The sequence below is a fragment of the Electrophorus electricus genome, chromosome 2 (assembly GCF_013358815.1).
Source record: "Electrophorus electricus isolate fEleEle1 chromosome 2, fEleEle1.pri, whole genome shotgun sequence".
NCBI lineage: Eukaryota > Metazoa > Chordata > Actinopteri > Gymnotiformes > Gymnotidae > Electrophorus > Electrophorus electricus.
Genome location: NC_049536.1, coordinates 29,542,160 through 29,566,239, shown reverse-complemented (window position 1 = coordinate 29,566,239; position 24,080 = coordinate 29,542,160). Strand labels below are relative to the sequence as shown.

Below are 24,080 nucleotides of genomic sequence, written 5' to 3'. Positions count from 1 at the left end.
CTGCTCTTTGGACACAATGGACTCCACCTAGTCCATACCACAAGCATGCTGAGGCAAATAACCACAGGTTAAGTCAACAGTTCTGTTTACACCTCTCTAAGGAGAAAGTTCATCTGGAAGGAAAATGAGGTCTGGAGGCATATGATAGGAGACAAAATCCAGTCTATGTCTTAAAAGAATGATACCATGAAGGCTTTAGGAAATGTGCTGTTTTGTTTCCACACTGCCAAAGGGTCAGCCATGTTTTCCTAATCCTTCAGCATATTGACAGAACAGCAGCCTAATTCCTGTCTCTACATAGACTTTGTATGCGTCTTATTCACCAACTTCTTATGTCACATACTCTCAAAGTGTTACTTGGGGTTTTACTTCAGTTGCTAGCCTATTAAAATAGGTTAAAAGTAATGTTTCTTGTGACATGCACCATGGCAGTAGCTGAATCCCCGTATAACTGTAAAGAGACTGTTTAAATGTAAAATAATAATGAAATAAACAGAATAATATGGCATTTAGTATAGGTCGTTTTAACTCGCTCAGAGGGTAGGCTCTGTCTGTAACTCTAAAGATGTATGGAGTACATCATGCAAGTTAAGTAACAACGTCTGAATAATCAGACTATAAAGGTTTCTGTCACTCACGCGCTGCTGTTGGGCACCACAAAGCGGCGCGTTAGGACCCAGGGGGGATTACGCTTTGTTAGACCTTTGGCTTGCTACATTCCCTGCTTGCTCCAGCCCTCTCTCAGCACCAAGTCGCGGCGTCCTCACATCAGCTGCTCAGCCGGTACGGAGACGCTGCGGAGTGAAAGGAAGCGCGCAAAACGAAATTCGTACCTTCCATGTAGACTTTGGAAAGCGTCGGTCACGAAACCGAGATGGAAAAAAGGTATAAGTGCAGTGTGACCGTTTTGAATGGATTTTGTTGAGTCGATTAAAACAGTACAACTTGCCTCTTCGTTGCAGGTGTCTCTCGTGGCTGCAGCCACTATTTTTCTTCATTTCACTCTCGCCAACTTCGTCGCAACGTCCAGGTAAGCGCGAACGTTTCGTCTTTGTAGACTACTTCTGATATGTTTGCGCGTTCTTTTATGAGAATTGAGAACAGCTACTGGTACTTTTCTTTGATGAACAGAGCTATACTGGTTCACGACTGTTAAGGTTAGAAAGTAGTGATTATTGTAGTAAAAAGATTCAGAGATATCTGAGACATGATACCTTTGATTTATGCCAATATTTCATGTGAACTTTGTTACTTGTTACTGAAAATGGAACAAGGCGGTTTAATCCAAACGAATTAGAATTCCAATAAAGTATTAACTTTCCATGATAATGATTTTGCTGTACATTAAAATTTTAGTATTAAGCCTGAAAACGACGTTAACCAGTAAATGACTGACTGCATTAGATGGCAATGCATCATTGGTGTCTTTGATGATTTGTTTTTGCGAAATAATGATAGATTATAGACTTGGCGTTTACGTTTCTCTTCAAAAATAGAATGCCTTTTACAACTTGGCCTATATGCAGACTGTCTAAGTGCATCTAAATGTGAATGCTCAAAAAACAAACAACAAAAAAAAAACCTGATTCCTTGCTGTTAACTGCTCGTCGAAAATTTCATTTAAATCTGTATGAGCTAATGATTATAAGACTTAAGAATTCAAGACTTGCCTGTCTGTTATAACCCAGCATCCTTGTTTTGGTTGGAAAGGACTCAAGTTTTCCACATGACTTAATGTTAGATATTCAAATAGGTCCCACGTTTTTTAGCCTATCTTTGCCCTATATCTTTTTCAGCAGTATGAAGAGGATGTGGTTGGTACAAGCTGCTCAGTACTCCTGCAGCTCTAATGGCACTAGAATGCTACATTCAGCAGACTGTGTGAAGTGGTCTTGAGGAAGCATTAACTTCTTGCCGTGTGAATTATTAAACCCCAACTCTTGTTGTAACAATGCATTTAATTTAGCAGGAGGTATGTCTGCTGGTTGTACAGCTGTCTTGCATGAGGTAGAGAGAAATTGAGAACACCTTATCAATATTTGATTTGGCACGGCTCAGACTGGCAGCCATCACTTTACAGTGACAAAAATGTACAAAACAGGACTTTGCAAAAAAACAAAAAAAATGTTGTACCAAAGCCAGTGAGTTCGAATAAAAGACCCTAGCCTCTAATCTCTCTGTAGTACTTAGGGAACTCGAAATCAACCAGCTAGGGTTAATATGAGTAGTTATGCAGCCTTAATTTCTAGATACTTCCAGTTAGGCTCTGTCAGTTCTAAAGGCTGGGTGGGTGTATAAGTTAAAATCTTAAATCATATTATTAAAATACTTATTAAAATGATTTCAAACGTGATTTTTAGTTAAACATGAAAGAGATTAATCATTCTAATCATCCTAGAATTTTCATTCAAGCAGTTAGATTGTTTATTGTGAGAAATAAATGTAAAATTAATCATATCAATTATGTTTATTGAGAATGGTCATGCTGCATTATATAGTAGTAACATTAAAAGTTGTCAATTTTTCAACGTTTCTATATATATATATATATATATATATATATATATATATATATATATATATATATAAAACATTTTATACCCATAACTTTCTGCTACTTTAAGATGTATGGAAACGACTTATATTTTGCCTGTGATAAGATGCCTGAAATACATGAACGAATGGTGTATGTTTGTGGAGGAGCTGTTTCCAATATCACCTAGTTAATATGACCATTTGAATAGTATATTCATAGTAGGATGCCTTTCATGTTCATTTGATTGCCTATTTGTCTGCATTTTTTTCCTTGAAAAAGTAATAAACTGGTTCCCATAGAAGAGGAATCCTGTTGTAAGAAGCTAGTGACTGATGCATATCTCTCAGCTTTTTCTCAGTGTGATCTTAGTCATGGCATGATCACAAGTTTGTTAAAGTTAGCTGTGTGAGTATTAAATCAGAGGCATTTATACTTGCTGCCTGAGGCAAGTATGGGAATGAAATGTTTAGTCTACATTCACACAGCATGTAAAAGTAGCACAAATCTGATTTTCTGACCAAATCTTTTGTTGTTGTTGTTGTTGTTGTTGTTGTTGTTGTTGTTGTTGTTGTTGTTGCTAGGCTGTTACATCACAATCCCACCAGTGAAATAATCCCTCACTGTTGTCGTCCATCTTTCTTTTCCGGCAGCACAAGATTATGATGAAGGCTGAGTTGTGTTGATATAAAAGTTGCATTGCCACACATCGTGTATATATTCCAGCACCACATGTGAAAGTGTCTCAAATTGGAAATGGAAAAATTCAGATTCACTGCGTTTTGTTTTTGTTTTGTATTGTTCACATTGTTACACATAACGCATCTGTGCCATATATGAAGAAAAGATCATATTTGGGCCACTTATACCTGCTGTGTGAAAGTGGCTATGAAGTGCTCCAAATACCTGACAGTGTACTCTGTCACAGCAAATGTAAAGCACTGTGAGAAAGGAGCATTGTAGTACAGCCACTGGGATTCTCCCCATCCTCATGGAGAATTCCTTTTGTCATGCACTCAGTCTTCTTTAAGCATGTGCAGCCTGAGGCGACAGAGCAGAGATAGTGGGGAACAGCTGTAAGGGAACACCCTGCTGGCTCGTTTAAGACACGAATGAGACAAAAAATCACAGCAAACAAGGGCCCCCCACCTGCAACACATGAGCACCATCAGGCAGGAAGCTCCTGTTGAGAGCTGTAAATGAGTCACTAAAAATATACTCTTAACCAGCATCACCTACTCCAAGCAGTCTTGTGCACCAGTAAACTTCACTGGCTTTCTACCCCATCACCCCCCCCCCCCCCCCTTTTTTTTTTTTTTGTCTTTGCCTTTTATTTCTGACTAGTTTATATTCTGTTCAGGAACATTTGTGGATTTTGAAAGCATTTCTGACTGGATGATATGAAAAAGAGTAATCTGAATAGTCTGAGAATGTTAGTGAAGGGTGAGTTTTAAATGAGGTAACTCAGTAGCTCTTCTCTTGGCAGCAGCTATTGATAGTAAATAATGACCACAGATTCAAGATGAGTGCACGAGGGAGTTAATCCTCTGATGCCTCACTGAAAGATTTCCCCACTTTTGTGACTTCTAAAATCTTAAAACATCTGTCTTAATCATGAGTCATTAAAACATGCTACTTGTTTGATTTAACTGATCTCTGCTGTTAGATATTTAGGCAGCAAAATTACACTGTGGTGTGCAATGTTTCCAAAGAAAAAAACGTGTGTGTGTATATATATATATATATATATATATATATATATATATATATATATATATATATATATATATATATATATATATATGTATATCTCAGATGTTGATCTGTTGAAACCATTCTCCCAGTTTGGGGGTTATAGCCCCTATTGCACCAATTACTATGGAAACCACAGTTGCCTTCACCCTCCACATCTTTTCTAGCTCTTCCTTTTGCACTTGGCATTTCTTGAGTTTGTCATGTTCCTTTTTCCTGATGTTGCTATCACTTGGGATTGCCACATCTATCATGATGGCCCTCTTCTGTTGTTTGTCCACCACTACAATGTCCAGTTGGTTAGCCATTACCATCTTGTCTGTCTGTATCTGAAAGTCTCACAGGATCTTAGCACGGTTATTTTCCACCACCTTAGGGGGTATATCCCACTTAGACCTTGGAACGTCCAGCCTGTTTTCAGCACAGATGTTTTTGTATGCAATGCAAGCCACTTGGATATGGCGTTCCATGTAGGCTTTCCCTGCTAGTATCTTGCATCCCACTGTTATATCCTGAAGTGACTCAGGGGCATTTTTTTATGTAACTGTGTGTGTGTGTGTGTGTGTATAATGTACCCTTATACACTGCCTGGCCAAAAAAAAGGTCAAACACTCTAATATTTTGTTGGTCTGCCTTTAGCTTTGATTATGGCACGTATTCGCTGTGGCATCATTTCCACACGCGTCTGCAATGGCACAACATTTATATCTGTCCAGACTTTCATTAATTTTTCCCCCAAGATCTTGTATTGATAATGGGAGATTTGGACCATTGCACAAAGTCTTCTCCAGCACATCCCAAAGATTCTCAATGGGGTTCAGGTCTGGACTCTGTGGTGGCCAATCCATGTGTGAAAATAATGTCTCATGCTCCCAGAACCACTCTTTCACAATTTGAGACAGATTAATCTTGGCATTTTCATCTTAGAATATGCCTGTGCCATCGGGGAAGAAAAAATCCATTGATGGAATAACCTGGTCGTTCAGTTTATTCAGGTAGTCAGCTGACCTCAGTCTTTGGGCACATAACAATGCTGAACCTAGACCTGACCAACTGCAGCAACCCCGGGTCATAGCACTGCCCCCATAGGCTTGAACGGTAGGCACTAGGCATGATGGGTGCATCACTTCAGCCTCTCTTCTTACCCTGATGCGCCCATCACTCTGGAACAGGGTAAATCTGGACTCATCAGACCACATGACCTTCTTCCATTGCTCCAGAGTCCAATCTTTATGCTCCCTAGCAAATTGAATCTGTTTTTGCCGGTTAGCCTCAATGGCAAGTGGTTTTCCTAAGGCTACACAGCTGTTTAGTCCCAATCCCTTGAGTTCCCTTTGCATTGTTCATGTGGAAATGCTCTTGCTTTCACTATTAAAGATATATCCCTGAGTTCTGCTGTTGTTTTTGTACGATTTTATTTCACCACGTGTTTAAGTGCTCACTGATCATGATCATTCAAGATTTTTTTCTGACCACATTCCTTCCTCGAAGATGATGTTTCCCCGCTGTCCTTCCACTTTTTAATAATGCATTGGACAGTTCTTAACCCGATTTTAGTAGTTTTAGCAATCTCCTTAGATGTTTTCTCTGCTTGATGCATGCCAATAATTTGACCCTTCTGAAACAGATCTTTTCCACGACCACAGGATGTGTCTTTCGACATAGTTGTTTAACAAATGAGAAGCTACTCACTGCATCAGTTTGGGTTAAATAACTTGTTGCCATCTGAAACATAATCACCCATGCAGTAATTAACCAATGGGAGGCTGTTACCTATTGGCTTATTTAAATTCAGGTGGTAACCTTTTTTTTGGCCAAGCAATGTATATTATGCAACATTTTCTCTTTCTCTTTACATGGGTCCTGTCCTTCTTTAATAAGAATCCCCTTTCCCCTTGTGGTCTTTAAACTGCAATTTAATTTTATACAATTTAATTTGATTAAATTCGTGGTCTGGACAAATTAATTTATAATTAGTCTTGCATAATTACCTTTTGCTATTTAAAAAAACAATACCTAAATCATATCTCATTCTGTACATTATGTTAGCACTTTGAAATGAGTTACTGTTGAAGATTAGTTGCTGAGGAAGTTTTTTAAGGGTGTGGATCAAACATGATATGACTTGATATAGTGCTTTGAAGAAGAGTGTGCAGGCTGGAATCGCTCTTACTGTCTGAACTTGCTCTGGATGGTTTTAATAGAGCAAATGGCGCATTTAATTTGCTGCTTTTTGTGTTGAGTTGCTGCTTGCTTTTCAGCCTCTCTCTCTCTCTTTTTCTCTCTCTCTCTCTCTCTCTCTAGCAGAAGGTCAGCTAAACAGAGAGTTTATCTTTATCTGTCTTTCTATGGCCTTTTTGCCTGCAATGTAGCACCTTTAGGTCAATGGCTGAGCTGACTTATGTAAAAAGCCAAGAAAGGGCCATGCTTAACCTCTGTTCTGCCTCAGCAGTTCCTGTGGCAGCAGTAATCCACGGATTTTCCAGCCAATAAACAGATTCACTGATGGCTGAAGTTTTCTTTTTCTTTTTTTCCTGCCCCCTGAGCCATAGCCAACAGGACTGGGGGCCCTTTACCATGGCCAAGACCTGCTGATTTAAGGACATGAAATGGTTTTACTCCTCCTTTCCATACTGATGTACCCATAAAAGCTTATCTCTTCAAAGCAAAATGAGCTCCACTTAATCCATTTTACTGGGGAAGCCTTGGTGTGGAGGACCCCAGCGGTTCACCTCTCTTCTAGGGTCTAAACTTGAGAAACTGTGCTTTTGTCACTGCCTCGGATTTACATCGCCACCAAGGAGACAGCCGCTGCCTTTCTTTGTCTCTCTGTGGCTATCAATCAATTTCTGTTCAAGGAATGCAGAAATCCCCCTCATTTGCTTTGTGCAAAAATAATCAGTCTCAGGATATTTCTAAAATTATGCCATTTTCAAAATGTTTTAATGATGCACAACTTTGAGACTTTTAAACATGTTATTAAAAACAAACAAAAAAAAATGCTAGGAACAAACTTGGACTTGTTGCCTCTTTCCCAACTCTCCCACATTTTTCTCTAAACTGGTTGGTTATTTGTATGGTGTACTCAAACATTTGTCTAGAAAAGATGCTGAGAGATCTGTAGGCTCAGTCTAGTTGTCATATCATTCTTTGATTTCTTAATCCTTCCCACCTGTACTCTTAACTCTTTTTATGCTTGAAACATCTGACCTGACATGTTTGCCTGGGCTGTGCCTTCCTCTCTGACTAGGAGGTGGGACAACAACGGACCACTTTTATAAATATTAGGTATGCATAATCCGCCATGCTACTAATAATAATTGTCTAATGACAATTCGAAATTGGAAGTGATTCTGTACCTCCAGATGAGTGTTTGTTTTTCTGTTTAGGGGTAAGATTTGCAATGAGTTCCCACTGCTATTACTGCATGATATATAAGCATATAAGCAACTAGCTGTGCACCAAGTTTACCCAGAACGTCGGTGGCCTTGGACAGTCTCATTTTAGTTCAGAACTGTTAAATTATCTGGCATCTTTAGTCAAGATGGAGCAGTTATTTTCTAAGTAAGACAGCATGTAACTTCATCCCTTGTATCAGCAGTGCTGCTACTTTTTAGATCTGAATTTGCTGATGCACCTCCACTTCATTTTCAGGGGAGGTATCTACTGATGGTATCCTCCATGTAATGCCTATTGTTGCTGTCTTTTGTGCTCTCTCTCTCTATCTCTCTCTCTCTCTCTCTCTCTCTCTCTCTCTCTCTCTCTCTCTCTCTCTCTTTCTCTCTCACACATACCAAGAGCCCAGCACTGGAGCATAGTGATAAAAAAACAATAGGAAAGCTATAATTATCACTCTAGTGGCATGAATTGAGGATTTGTAATGGCCGTTATTGTGTGCACCCAGCCATAACCAGGTGTAATAGGGCACTAAGGGCCCACTCACTGTTGCTAAAGCCCTTCCTGGACAAGTTGGAACCATTACTTTTTTTCTCCCTTTACCTATCATCTCAACAACAGTTTACCTGTATAGTGTTATTTGACAAATGACAGGCCACAAGGCTGTGTACACACATAACGTCTTGAAAAGGCACTGTAGGATAAAATACCTCTAGAAACAAATGGGAGAGGTTAAGCACTGAGGAATTACCATGTGTACTTTGGGACATTTAGTAGTGTTTGCTGGGCAGAGTTCATTTCTTTCTAGATCAAGGTAAGATCATGATGGGGATGGAAAAAAAAAGATCATTTCAGTGGGTGGGCTCCTCAGTGTGATAGTATCTTATTTTTCCAGCTGTTGTTGTGAGATTGAGTTGATGGGAGCTGTGGAGGGTGAGCAGTGTGAACTCATGATTTGATGATTTCTTTGTATAGTATAAATAACTAATTCTACAACAGGAGAATTTTTGGTTTCTGTTTCTTTTTTTTTCTTTGTCAGTGACTCTTGGTCAAACCAAAAAATCTTCATTAGCCAATTTGCACAGACAGCACCTTAAAATCCCATTTTAGCACCCTACTCATTTAGATTCTGTTACTGAAATAGATTTTGTATATTATATGCATTATCTGCCATGAGGTTATTGTAAAGGGATTTTTGTGTTTCATATCTTACAAAAATCAAAGATTAAGTCTAAAGTTGGTTAAAGAGTTTCAATGCAAAAGCAAATGACAGGTTAAACTGTGTTTAGTAAAGCGTATCATTTATTAGCTGATTATTTATTCATTGATACATTCATTTGATTTTTAATCACATGACATCTGCACATTCCGTGACATGGAAGACAGACTACTGTTTTGAATAATTGTTCCACATTACAGGTATTATGTTCTACTGAAAACGATTTTGTTCTGTCTCTTCTTGTCAACAATTACATGTTTAAACAATTTTTGTAAGATGAAGATTGTGACAATTATTTTGATGTTCTCTGATCTAAACAAATGTATTTACACTGCAGCAAAGCTCCATATATATGTTTTAAAATGTACTTGGACACTAGACACTGAATTGGACACTGAATTGCTAATAAATATGTGAAAATGGCTAGCTTTGGCTCTGCAGCTGCAATCATTACAACAAACAAGTAATTTCTGCAATCGACAGGCAGTAATCGCTGACCTGCCAGGGTTAAAATGGGAAAAGTGGTTTCCATGGCCACCAGGTGCAGATTTGCCAGACACAAAGCATTGTTGGGACTCTATGTGAGAAATAAGATCCCCTTCTCTGGCGCGCACCCAGTTTAAGGAGTGTTTACATGGTCCGAGTAACAGTCTGGTGAACGGAGGCCTGGGTGCAACCAGATACAGCCTTCCACGAAATCTATACTGGCTGCTTTATTCTCATGAATGAAAATGGGATTTGAATGACGGCCACTCCACAACATATAAGATCTTGAGGGCAAATGGCAGTATGTCTATGCATGCACTAAATCTGGAATATCACTTAAGATCAATGCTATTTCACCAGTCCAGTCTTACATTACACTGGGAAGTTAAGGCTCGCTCGTGGGATTTTTGGACTCAAGCATGATATTCCATGTCTTTCTTATCCTGTTTTCTGATGAGCTTTCAAGGTACTTTGGCTTTTTAGAGGATCTGTGCATTTTTCTGATTCATCGTTCTTTCACCTGTGGTGGCTTCTATACACAGTTCTCTTGTTTCACGCCCTCACAAACCACACAGTGCGAGGGTGAGAAAGGCATGCTTCCCTTGGGCAAGGGAGATTAGCATCAGGAGCAGCAAGCCCGAGAACAAACATGGATTTGAGCCCTTTACATTCTGGGTCTCTTTAGAGGTCTGGCCATGGTGACTGGGCTTGGATGTGGGAGAAGGTTTTCTTTGTGCACTTTCCTGGCCACCAGAAGAAACCCTCGAGATGTTCCATCCTTAGCCAGGTGCAGGCTTTGTTTTCCTCTTATGACACCCCTCTTCCATAGGAGGTCTTGTGTGTTGAAGTGCTTGTCAGGGATGCACCCATCTGTGGTGTCAGTGGAGCTCGGCTTGTCAATCTGCTGCATGTTGCTACGTGCCGGGATGAAGCGAATGGCTGGCTATTGCTGTTGCTGTTACCTCCCACTCAGATTCTCTGGTTTCAGGAGGGGTGAGTCAGGCATTTGTGGCTAGTATGAATGGCCTGGCCATTATGGAGGCGTCTGTCTTGGCAAAGCTTTGGGGTATTTAAATGCCTTAAGTTTAGATAAATGTTAATCCAGACAGTATAGGTAAGGTACATACAAAAACCCCACTGTTTCTGTTGTATAGATTTGCAACAGCACCCCTCAGAGAGTTTCTTTTGGAATGGCTGCATTTTTATTTCAGTGTTTGCAACCAAATAAATAAGATGAATGTTCACTCAGAATCAGCCAATGTCCTGGCCAAGAATTTGAGCTCAGACAAAGAAAGGAGCCCTCTATTCTTTTGGCTAATGCAGGCCAGAGGGAACTGTGCCACATGCAAGACATGCAAATGTAAGGGTATAGACTTCCCTCTTCACTCAGAAAAAAAGGCTAACGCGGTAAAATGGATGCAATCTGGAAGAGACTAGTTAGTATGACTAGTTAGTATTAGTTAGTATTGTTTAAGAAGTTATGGGGAAGTAATTTTTTTGACAGGCATAGTAACTGCACCACTATCTATTGTAACCTGTGGAAGCATCTCTCATTAAAAGCATATTGTAGGAAATTTTCCTGTATGGTTTTTCTATATTATATACAACAAATAATCAGTATTTGAGCCCTAATTTAGATTTCTGAGAGGAAGGGTTTGATATATTACTAAAAACTAATATTAGATACTGTTTCAAATTTATCAAAGATAATTTATAGAAGAAAGATTGTGTTATCCTCTTTGTATATTGAAAGTAAGATGATTACCCCCAAAATCCCCCAATGAATCATGAAAAGACAGACTTTCAAGTAAAACTTTTGTGGTTTCCTATTCATTGAAACACATTGGTTTCCCAGCCCCACCCCCTAAAATATTTTAAATGCATTCTGAAAAGTCAGTGACAATTGTGACTTTCTGCTAGTATTACACCATCTTGACACTGCATTTTAGAATGCGGTAGATTTGTATTGGTACTGCTATGTTTTGCATACCAGTGAATAGCTCTGCCTTTGGCTTTTTTAAAATCCACTCTTCAAATAAAATAGTCCATAAAGGGATATCTTTTGCTCAAAACCTAAAAAACTTAAAGATGAGTCTTTGCCCCAGTAGTCTATAAGCACTTCGTATGAAATTTTATAGCCCATCATGACAATAGAAGAAATTATATCTAATCAAACTGCTAGACCTTTATTTATCAAATCCTGGTATCTTTCCATTTGAATGCACAATGATGTGAAATCAATTGTTTCAAAATAGAGGTGGCAAAGGTACTGTAAGGTTTGATGAAGTTTCACTTACACCATTACTCTTGGTTGGTGTTGCGCAATTCATTTTGCTTGCCACTGTGACTAAATGAGTGCACATACTGCATGTTACTGAAGGTTCTTTACACAGAACACTTCCTGGGTGCCCTCTCTAGAAGAAAAGCAGGCCAATTTTTAGTCTAGCAAGACAAAACAAACCTAAAGTATACATTTAAAAAATTTGTACAGCTTTTCACTAATTAAAGGACTTATACTGTCATGCTGATGAAAGAGCACTTTGTCTCCGGTCCTGATGGATGTGAGAGCTGTGTTCTTGCATCTTGCACAGTGTCATACTGCTTGTCAGTTTTGTACATTGTTACAGCTGATGAGCATGTCAGTTTGTCCATGGATATGATTAGGTGCCTAATGGTCTCTCTGCTGCTGGTCGTCTGTGTCAGCAGACTTCTGCCTTACTGAAAGCCTCCATTTGTAATTTTTAACACTCAGAGAAAAGGTCATAGTCTGATAATCCCTGAGTATTAGATTTCTTTGACAGTCAGTAACCAAGCAACAGGGATTAATTCCTAAGAATGGCCTGTGCAATGGAATTTGATGCCAGTTTTGAAACACAGCTCCCCAGATAGTCACAGCTGACTTGAACGTTCTGCAGCCATCCCGCATGTTTTTTCTACTAGATGAAGTGTTGACATGCTAAAAAACAGTGCGTTTTCTTTTTTTCTCGCAGGACAGGATTAACATTCACCTTGGATTTTGGTTTAATGCTAGTGCTTTAACTGTCTGCTCACTCAGAACAGATGCCACTGTGTTTGCCAGTATTTCAAATAAATTGAATTAACTTATCCTGCAACGAGAACCTTGGAAAGAGCTGTGCTTAGGCTTGTTTAGGTCCTTTGTGATGATTCATCAATTTGGGAATAAACAGTGATCAACAAGGATTAAAAAAAGGCAGAGTGAACTTTTTGAATTTATGCTCATGCCACCTGCTCAGACATACAATGTACAAGTATTGTTCATTTGTGCCACAAACTTTGTCCTGTGTATAATAAACTTTTATCCAAAGCAGCTTACAACTGAGTACATCATGAGCAATTGAGGGCCTTGCTCAGGGGCCCAACAGTAGCAACTTAGCAGTGGTGGGCCTTGAACCCACAACCTTCTGATTACAAGAGATGTACCTTAACTACTGTGCTACCACTCATTCAGTGCTCTAAGTATTAGATTTTGGTATTATATTTCCATTCACCCACCTGTTTTCTCCATCGTTAAGTACAGTTATTTGTTTAGAAGTGACAAGGCAATCTCAGATAATCTATTTTGAGTAGGGTCTTTCTTAGATTATGGGGCAGTAAAGATCTTATTCCATATCTGGGGGGAAAGGGCTCTAATCTATGAGCATGATTAGTAGAGGTGGAAATTACAGGTAGTGTAGGGATTCAATCCTGGTTATGCAATCTACCTTTTCCATTTGACACAGTAATTTACACCCTAAAACATCATCAATCTCATATTGGTGTCTTAAAATGAACAACAAAGAGGTACTGTGCATAGTGGCTGTAAGTGGAAGATGCCCCTACTTAGTAGTTCTCATTTTGTGATGACCTTACCAGCGGTTCTGACATTATGATAAAGACCATCAAGCATACAATGAAGTCATGATAAATACTTCTTATTAGCTTGGTAAGCCATCTCATCATTTCTGTCACAGAACAAAATGTCAATGATTACATTTTTTGGCAGGCAACCTGTGTCAAAGATAGACAGACAGGTACATATTTGTTATTTATTTCTTGCTTTTCTTATTGTAACCCAAAAAGGGAGAGACTTCAGTCAAAGAAAAAGGATATGGATGCTGAACCATGCTGTATCTAGGATGTTTGACTAAACCAGGAAATAAAAGGATGTTTTGGCTGTTTACTGGCAAAACGTTCTGGAACCGCATTGTTTATATTGCTTACAGATGTAGAGGCTTGATACAGAGCTTGACAGAACAAAGCAAGTTATCATCTCATCACGTTACACAATGTGGTGTGAAAAAAATACACATGAATACAAAACCAATGGTATAGATATTAGTACATTATCATAAGTGATAAAAAATAACGATAGCACAATGACTTGTTGCTGTCCTGCAGAAGTATTATTATATGGTTATGGTAGTAAAAAATAATCAGTTTTAGTTAGTGACTGACAAGTGAATGTTAAGAATGCTGGCAGCCTGGTCAGTTTGTCACTGAATGGACAGGCAGCACTAAAGCACTGGGCCCCTATTTTAATAGACGCAACATCTTTCAGGAATGTGAACAGCCACTGTCAGTCCCAGGAGAACCCGAACAAGAAGAATTAAAGCTCAAACAATCCATGTTTTATTGTCACTCAGAGTTTGCAATCTTGAGCCAGATTTGCTTACGTGACATGGCTTTCTGACACTGTTTACCTGATTGTGGTTTTTACATTGGTGGTGTTGCATGCTAGATGCCTGAAGATAGAAAAACAATAATAACTGCCTTTATCAAATATTTGGTTTGGTTGCAGTCAACTGCACAATCAAAGTCCTTGTAGTAAGATTTTTTCAGCACAAGCTTTTGTGGAGGTTGCCTTACATTGCAGTTATGAGTTATAGGGCTTTTCTTAACTGTGTCTTGTGTGAGTCAAATGAGTTCATTTTAATTCCTGCTAAATCCACTCCAACTGATTTACCTGACTGACACATGCTGCATCAGTGAAACAAGCCGAAACCCTGTCCAGCAGTTGCCAGCGGAGTTCTGGGGCCATGCCCCTGTGTGGCCTCACCTTGTCAGGTGCCAGGGCTTAGGTGTAATTAGCAGTGTGTACTTGGAAGTGACAATGGCAGCATTTGTTCCTTGCACCGTCTGCTTAGAGGATCAGGGTCGATCCACTCGTCTAAGTGGATGGATTTATTCCGCCACGCGTTGAACAGCACTGGATGGCGTAGTGCATGGTGCTGCAGATGCAAAGGTAGCAGCTCCTGCATTTTCTTCACCAGGATTGCTCTGAGAAACTTGATCCATCTGTGCAGTTTGTCTGGAAAAGGGGACAGAAGGTGGGCTGGTTTGTATTTCTCTAATGAAATAGTAGCTTTGTGTAGTGCACTGCAGATCAGTGCAGCAAGAAGTCAAGTCAAGTTGATGACACTTATGAATAGGTTTTTGAAATTAAATTTTAATGCAAGGAATATAAGCCTGTTCCTAACACCCAACATCTTCATTGGCAGATTTCTAACTCTGACATAATTCTAAAAGCCTGAGAAGCTTCTTACTTAAAACAGAAACCCTGCATATGTATGCATCAGGATGCTCAGGGTGCTGCAGACACTCTCACAGAGACAGTCATGCTTGAGCAATCCCTGCATATTTTGCATACATTTTCTTACTGTCTTATGGTTTGCAAATGTCTGAGCATTTTTAATCAGGATGGCACTTCCTGCATTTAGGTTGTCTGAATTTGCTTATGAAACATAATCCTCAAGCAGAAGGAAATAGTTTTATAGCATTGAGCTGAAAATGCATAGCATAAGCAGCTGTTTCTAGCATATTATCAAACCTTCTGCAAAAGCTGAGTCCAACATCTTAGCCTTGGTCATTCTTTGTGATTAGACCAAAAACATTTGTACTTGAGAAAGTAAGTCTGTTTAAATGGTCCATTAAATACACCACCTTAGACACCCTGCATTTAAACTGGCAAAAAATAACTGTTTTACAGCTTTTCAACATGAACTCTGTCCCATTTGTCTTGGTTACCACACTGTAGAATGGGTTGCTGCTTGTGCAGGCTGATGACAACAGCAATCCATGAAAATATACTGTGGTGTTTGCGTTTGTTTTTGTTATTATAGTCTTGGAAAGATAAACCACCATGGAACACCTTGCTAATCTGATTTGCCACAGTCTTTCACAAGATCTCCTGTGATAAGAATGCTGGTCTATGTAGAATGCGTGACCCTGGGTAGAGCACCACCCTGCCTCGGTGAACGGGGCCCCAGGCAGCCTGCAGCTCCAGTGGGATCAGCACAAAGGGGGTGGAGCCCTCCAAGGAGTCTCGGAGAGCTGGCTGACTTCCAGGGATTCATACATCACTGACTGTTCACAATGAGGTTAAAAGCGAACCGGCAACAAATGATTCCTCGATGAGCTCGGGGGCAGGCCAGGAGCAGATTTAGCAGGTTTGGTTACCCTGAGGAGGGGACAAGGAAGCTGCACGTTGACCTGACCATGTGGGAATGGGTGGGGGGGCTTTTGCTATCTCATTTTGTCAGGCGTTGCTCCTTGCAGTGTGCCCTCCCTCCCCCACCTCAGTCGTCAATGGTATTCTCCCACATTCCTGCCATCCATGCTGCCTGCCAGGCTGCCTGCCAGGCTGCCCTCTCAGACAGCACTATTTGGTTACAAAATGTCACTTAATGCATCGGATCCATGCTGAACGGCGATGCAGACATTTATCAGGCCTACTTATTTAGCAGAGCTCTTAGGCACGGACTGGGGGCAACCAACATCTGTAAAGTCACTCTCTACCTACACAATTTTTTCCCCTCGTTAACTCATGACATATTGTATTAAAGAGATTGGTTTATCAATTCCAGACTGTCATGTTAATTGAGTCTATATTGAGTAATGTACCACAGAAGCATACCACAGGAAAGCTAGAGTGGAGCACTTTGGGCAGTCTACACATTGAAATGAGGCTTGAATAGTTCTTGAAACAATCTGTTTAGATGCCAATTTGCTGATTTATTTGTTGTAATGGAATGCAAATATTGTGCGCTGGGATTCTAGAGCTGTTTTTCACTTAGTTTGCAAGACTTGAGCAATACATAATGTTTCATTATAGTTCATGCTTCCGTATCTGTCTTTTGACTAAATAGATCCAAATAAATTCTTTCACATAAGATTTACTGTCATAAATCCTCTGAGGTTTAAAGTTTTACTTCAATTAGCTTTTCCGTCTGGTATGTCGTCCCTGATTTAGTTTCGGGGTTTTATGAGATGTTGAGCAGGCAGAAGTTCACAAAAGAGCCATTCAAGTCCAGTCATGATCAGATCTAGTGAACTGTATGCTTTTTGCAGGCAGGTGTCTAGCACATGCATTTACCTTTTGATAGCATGTATCAGTGGAATGCTGGAGGGAAGACAATAATATGATAAAATTGCTAGACACACTTATCTATCATGAGATGTAAAGACACAAGGTATTTTCTTTTCTTTGTTTTTTTTAAATAGTGCAGGCCCTGATGTTAGACATGCTTGTCTATCAGATAAACGTCCCTGGCACACATCTTTAGTCTCTATACTCTGCACAGTATGATACATGCCATCTGCAGTTATTACATGCTGATAACTCAAAGAACATTTGAAGGTGTAATTGAGGTGGGAAAGGAAGCATGCTGTATTCTGTTGTAGCATTGCGTGTCAATAACAGTGTTATTCGCCCTTTGGGATTTCCTGGTGGTTTAACCCATGACCTACGGAAACACCAAACGTAACCCCTCCCACGCCACCCCTCCAAAAAACCCACAGAACAGAATGCTGTTGCTGTCGCTTGTATACAAACTGGGTTTGATATATTTAGCCAATGAAAACATCCTTGGGAAGCAAAGAACTAAAATCCTAGTTGTTTAGTCTAGAAATATAAAATAGATTTGTGTTGTTTTGTTAATTTGTTACATACAGCTGTTGCCCATATAATGAATATTCTAGCAAGTATATTTAGAGGTCTTTACTCCTATTCCCACTGGTAGGTGATGCTATAATTAAGAACCTTTAAAGTGAATTTAAGAAAATATGCAAAAACAAAAAAAATGCCCTTAGACTTCAGACGGTTACGCTAATTGGTGAGAAGACCCAGTGGTGTGTCTGAGGAGATCTCAGCCTTTTCCTGCAGCTTGCATTTTTTTATGGTCCACTTACCTCTAGAGAACTTTTATGTCATTTGGACGATATCTGTACTATTTAACATTTTGGCTTTAGACACAAAAAAAAGAAAAAATGTGTCTGTGCATTTTCCGGTTTTGATCTACCCAATTAAATTTTGGCTTTGAAAGCCCCCATTACAATCTGTCTCTTGTTTGGCATGTTTTTGATCTTTTGTTTGTTTGGGTTTTTCTTTTTAAACCCCATTATGAATGGCTCATTGTCAGACAAGAAGCAGGGAGGTAAAAAAAAAAAAAAGCAGACTCCTCCCTCCCTTCCTACTCCAGCACTTCTCTACCAAATCTTGTACACACACACACACACACAGACAGACAGACAGACACCGTGTCCCCAGTTCTGCTGCTGGATGGCAGTTTGCGCGTGTGCGGCCTATCACACCTCATTTTGAACAAGCCTTTTTTCTGCATCTGCTGTCTCATCTGCGTTCGCTTTTGCCACTTTAAAATGGGGTTCAGTGGGACTCTAAAGTCCAGGTTAAAGGTCAGCAGAAGTAGCCAGCTCCTGCCCATCACATCATCCATTGTTTCCCTAGTGAAGTGCAGGTTTCTCCAGGAATGCACCCAGCAGGCAGGCAAACCCCACTTCACCTTGGCACTGCTCTGCCCCACTGAGATGAGGAGTGAAAAGGGGGGAGCTTGAAGGCAAAGCTCAACATTGGGCCTGAACACAGTAATTGATATGGATGTTAAAGGCTTTTCAGGGGCCTTGACAACATTCTTGATATTAGAGATTTCTCAGCTACTTTCACTAAGCTTGAGTCACGCCAGAATGGTTAGAGAAGTTCTCATGGGGGGCACTAAGGTGATGAGTTACTGAAATCAATTTCCCGTTGCAAAATGGATATGCATGCCTTCACCTATCTCTGTTTCATCAGTGGATAAAAACAGTGAAGGTCCATGGCACTAAATGCAAGCATACTTAAGCAGGCCTGAAAGTATACTTTTCAAGGTCAGAAAACAGGTGAGCAAGAGTATTTCTCATATTTGAGGTTTTTGGGTTTTTTTGGATTTTTGGTAGTTAACATCAGTTTTATCTCTATCATTTATATTAACACACATACATACACAAATGCACACACACACACACACACACACACACACACACACACACACACTCCCACATTGCTTGCTAAGCATTGCCTCAAGATTATTTCTCTGGCATGGTGATTGTCAATGTTAACTTGGTAGTGTTAATTCACCAGACTCAAGCTTTGAAATCTGTAAATTACTGATGTGCAGCAAGATGTTATTTCAACAAGACATCAAATCTGTCTATAATGCCTTACTGTAGGTTGCTTTTATTCATTAAATCTGTTCTTCAGAGAGACAATGCCACTGTTCATTTTCATCTCATCAGAAACAAAATTTTAATTTGCAGACAGTCATTGCACTCTAGTTCTGGTCTTTTTGGAAGTGGGCTTTCATATGTGTGCAATGCACCGTCTTAATCAACATGACTGGAATTTTCTGTGTCTCACTCTTTTTCTCTCTCCCTCTTTTTAGTAGAGGTCTTTTGTTCCTCCAGCATAATTAAGATGGAATGTATTCCCTGCAGGGGGCTTTTGGTTTGGATGAGAGGAAAGAGAATGCCAAAGAAGGGAAAAGAAATCATTCTGTCTGCCGTCTCTCTGACCCCACCCCCACATCATTCTCTCTATCTCTCTCATGCTGTGACCCCACCCCCACATCTCTATCTCCCCTTCGTACAGACACAAGTGTCCGTGTCTTACATCCGGTCAGTGGCCTGTGCTCTTCTGACTCATCAGGAGCCCTGTGAGAGAGCCCATTGTCCAAACAGTCATATACTCTCCTCACTGAGTAAACAGCATGCCTAAACAGTGTGTATTTGTGTGTGTGCATGTGTGTGTGGCTGTACTAATGTGGAATTGATGAAGGCCAAAACCATAAACTTTCCCCTCCCCTTCTCTTTATTTTGACATTTCACCTTCCCTCTAGCTCTGGTCAGTCAGTGCAGGATATTCTATCCCCTGGATGTGGGGAAAAAAGCTTTTTAAAATATGAATGCATTACTTAAGTGCATGCACAGTGGGGCGGATGCTCTGCTAGCTGCTTTAGCAGCAGATGTTGAAGGACCCTGTCGACCTTGTCTGTTTCCCTGAGGAAAGTGAGTCAGTTTGCCAAGTGGCAGATGCCTAAAAATCAGGGTTGGGTGACACCAAGACGCACTTGCCAATTTAGTTAATACTCCTTTGCTGAAAGCAGATAGGGCTGCATGCTGCTGTTTTCCACTCTTTATGTAGCAATCCCCTGTCACTTTATTTCATTACATTTACAAGACAGAGGAAACTGGGAAGCAGGCCATACAGGAGGCCCACAGCCAGCCATCTAATGCATATTTCCACAGTCCCAAAGCACCCTCATGATTCTGAGTCAAAGTACTTTTGCGATGTGATGAAAAGCCAGTACGCAAAGCGGTGAATCTCACCATCATGCCCTATGAGTTGTGGTGAGCCCAAGTTGAAGCCTAACCGACCAGCTTAAGAAAAGCTACTGGAATCGACTCACCCTCATGGAAAGGGAGGCAGAAGAATGGTTGTCTTGCCTGGATGGGGAGGCAGAGTTTGTTTCAATATAAAGAGGCAGGAGTGACCCATATGAGAAAGTGGCATTGACTCAGTGGACACCAGCAACGAGGGGCTAGAGACATGGCCAGCCTTAGGGGTGCGAACGGTCGGGACAGAAGGGGAGGATCTGCATGCCAGGGTTCGGCTGCTGCTGTCAGGTACAAAGTGTCAGTGTTCCAAAACGGAATGGAGCAAAAACAGATCGTTGAGGGTGGTCGCACTCCTGTGCAACTGCTCTGGCAGATATAAATGTTTGTGCATCAAATCTTGCATGCAGGAAGCTTGGAGGGTGAGCCAATGGCACATGAACACACACTGCACCAGGGAGTTTCCCATTTGTGAGATGGGAGAGGGGGAGACATGAAGGATCTGAGTCATCTCTCCAAGTCTGACTCACTGTCTGATGCCTATGTCATTTGTCTGTGTTGCTTTCTTTTAAGAAATTCTTCTCTATATCAGAGTTGAATGACTCACCTGGCACAGAAATTAACATTTTTCTTGTTGTTTTTAAAGATCTCATAAAAGAACTGAACTTGAATAGGCATACTCAATATATTAATCATTACTGTTAATCATTAATCATTACTATTATATTGGTTTTTGCATTAATTTTTCAGAAGAATACAATATATAAATGAGTCCTCTATTAAATAAAAAAACAAAATGCTGTGTGCTGCAAGAAAGCTTACCAAGATGAGTGTCCTGCAAATATTTTTATGAATTATGGCATTTACATGATCCACAAATAATTGGATCAGTCCAGAGCAGAACTCATGACAGTTTTGGGCCAAATTCCTGTAAGGGCAGTTAAAGCAGTAACAATCCAAGGGCACAAAAGTATTTTGTTTAAGGTGGAAGCTGAAGATGGCAGACTGACAGCAACGTGGGGAGGACAAATGTAGTGAGACATGATGCGGGCGAATGAAAAGAGACAAGCCACATGCTGGTGTGCTCCTAACGTCAGAGACCAGGCAGAAGACGCGCTGCTAAAATCCAATGAAGTGTGCATGCTGAAAATGAGTAGAAAAACACAGGCTGTAGTATGCAGGTGATGGCCCAAATACCAGTCTGCTGGTGAAGGGCATCAGACTACAGGGCAACAGAGTGCAGGAAGTTGTAGTGCAGGACGTTGGAGTACAGGACATCAGATTACATGGTGTCAGAGTGCAGGCCGTCAGAGTGGAGAGGTTTGAGTGCTCTTGCTGAGAGTTATCCTCGTGTTTCCAACTGCAAGGACATAAGGAGGGCAGCCATTCTGCCACAATGGTCTACATTTCCCACATTTTCATCATGCTGCCAGATCCTCTTCAGAAAAAACATGTTCCCCGAGGCCCTGGAAAGGCTTGGTCCTCCCATGCTCTCAACCCTCATTCAAAACTCCTGCCTAGGATCGTCTGCCTGTAAACGGAGTGGGGACAATCAATGATTTCAGGATAAATACACACTTTGGCCACTTCCACTTGCAGCAGAAGTGCCTTCATTAGCAAAGTGCAGTAAATATGCTGGTGAGGGGAGGGGTCATTGCCAGTAAGGCATCCGTGCAGATGTTGAGAGGAGGTTCGTGTCTGATCGCATCCTCGGGCCCAGATGGTGATCCGAGTGCTCATCACTTCTGCTTGTGACCTTTAACCTCACAAAGAGGCAGTAGTGACAGGGTTGACAAGGTTGACAGGGTAGACTCTGTGTGTGTGTGTGTGTGTGTGTGTGTGTGTGTGTGTGTGTGTGTGTGTGTGTGTGTGTGTGTGTGTGTGTGACACTGGAGCCCTTTATGTACACGTTGGCACATTCAGTGATACTGTTCTCCCTCTCCCCCACTCATGCATCTCAGCTCATGACAGGTGATATGAACTGTTTATCAACTGTGGTTCAATTTTTTGACCCTAAATAGAAAGCAAAGTTGAAGTGTATAGTTTTGTTTTTTACCGGTAATCAGTCAGTGTGTGGACAGGAGGGTTAAGCGGAGTGGCTCTGGCCAAAGTGCTGCTTGCCCACTTCCGCTGCTGGCTCCCTCACAGCGTGTCCGGAGGAGCCCATACTCTGCCTGCATCAAAGCTGCACTGCCATCCTCCCAAACTCAAAGCAGAGGCTCTTCAAAGCTCCTCCGCCCACCGGCTACAAGCTGCTGTGGCCCAGGAGCCCTACCCCCCCACCCCTTCTGAATAGAAGTTGAGGGCGGAGCACGGTGTTCTTTCAGAGCCCTGCTTTTAAAAACAGGACTTTGTGTGCTGAAAGGTGTGGATTGCAGCAGCACCAGGGTCAATGCAGTGTTTGTTCTTGACAGAAGAGGGCAGCACGAGGCCATGCAAGAAATGTTTGAATTTCACCTCATCATTTGATACCCTTTTCTCACTGACCTCTTTCTTCTGCCAAGCAAAGAGCAAATGCATTCTTGCTCCAATTTTGCTTCTGCACAGGAAGTCTTCTCCTGATGCACTTATTAATCCTGCACAACGAGCATTTGTGTGTGGTGCCTGTTTGATTTAACCTCACCCATTGCTCTTGGTATGTGTTAATTATGAACCTGGGTCGGCCAGAGTGCTCGGCTACCCCTCTGCCCCACCCCTCGGTTTTCCAGGTGGAGCGAGTCTGAGCTCCCTACCCTGGTCAATCATTAGCACAGACTTGCAGTATAGCTGTGACAGCCTGCGTCAGAATAGGCAAGATCCCGTGGCCACACGCCCAGCCTGCATGCCCTCTCTTTTAGTAGATACACACACATGCAGGGCTACACAGTGGAGCACTTAAGCCACACTAATGACAATGCTGCAGTGGAGCTGCCCTCTGTAAAGAGGTCAACGCTACAGGGGCTGCAATCGGGTCCCCATGGGCTGCTCTCAGCTGCTCATCGTCTCCCCCTGGTGATGACCCAGTGGAATGCTTCAGAGATGTTACTTTTCTGATTCCTGATCACTGATTTCTTAGGGATTCATATCACTTGTTTCTGATTCAGTTGTAACTGGAATCAAAGAAAGCTGGTTTTTGGGTCACAATAATAAAAGAATGTGGTTGATTTGTGTCAGCCAGAAAATACTCTTAAGTAAAAGCATAAGCTTGTGGTTTGGGCTGCACTTTAGTCTGGCACAATTCTGCATCAGCAATTAAGCATCTTTTAGCTTCTGGTTATATTCTTTACCTCTTAGCATGGGATGGAGCATTAAAATTCTACTGAAACAGATCTAAGACTGAGTATGGCCTACCAAAAGAGACATGCAGTCAGCACTTTACTACAGCTGTTATATAGCCGTCCACCTTCTTGATGGATACCAGTTAAGCGGTCATGAACGTGACCCAGACACGAAGCGCTGCATCACTGCACGTTGTGCTGCTTTCCGTTCACTGTGCCATCTGTCTCTCTGCTGCCTAATCACAGCCTTTGTGCAGCAGTGGGGCCCGCCAGCTCAAGCTGATATGCTGACAAGTCTTATTAACGGGCCCTGCCACGTGTTTGGACAGGTGTGTTGAGCCTGTAAGGGACACTCTTAATCTTCATATCTGTGTTTGCTCTCCCTTTCTGTGGTGTGGAGATCTGGGTTTGATCTGCCCTAGATAAAATAAAGAATAGGTAATCAAGCACAGTAAACCTGGTAAGGATGCACTGTAATAATTGCCGTGATAGTACTGCTTTTTCTCCACTGTGCACATTAGGATAAAGATCTATTATGCAAGACCGACAACACTGAAGGCTTAGGGAAACTAAGGAATCTAGAACAGTGTGCACTTACCTCACATACATACATACAATGTATGTATGTATGTGACTTGCTTTATTGCTTTGCATTAAGACCTTCAGCTTGAGGGCATGTAGTATAGCAATCCTCCATTTTTCCTATCCGTTGTGCTGTTTCCACACATATGTTACAGGTTTTAACTTTTCCCAGAAGCTTGATGTGCTGCTCTCT

The 24,080-nt window shown here is 41.1% G+C and overlaps 1 protein-coding gene across 1 annotated transcript in view; it reads left to right on the top strand.

The window, feature by feature from the left end:
• Nucleotides 1-736: 736 nt before the first annotated feature.
• The window catches only part of col18a1a (collagen type XVIII alpha 1 chain a), a 64,185-nt gene continuing 40,841 nt past the window's right edge, over nucleotides 737-24,080 (top strand). Inside the window, exons 1-2 of the mRNA XM_027005695.2 lie at nucleotides 737-885; nucleotides 963-1,030. Of these exons, the coding sequence (XP_026861496.2) occupies nucleotides 875-885; nucleotides 963-1,030 (79 nt within the window). The 5' untranslated portion in view covers nucleotides 737-874. The remainder of the gene's footprint in view (nucleotides 886-962; nucleotides 1,031-24,080) is intronic.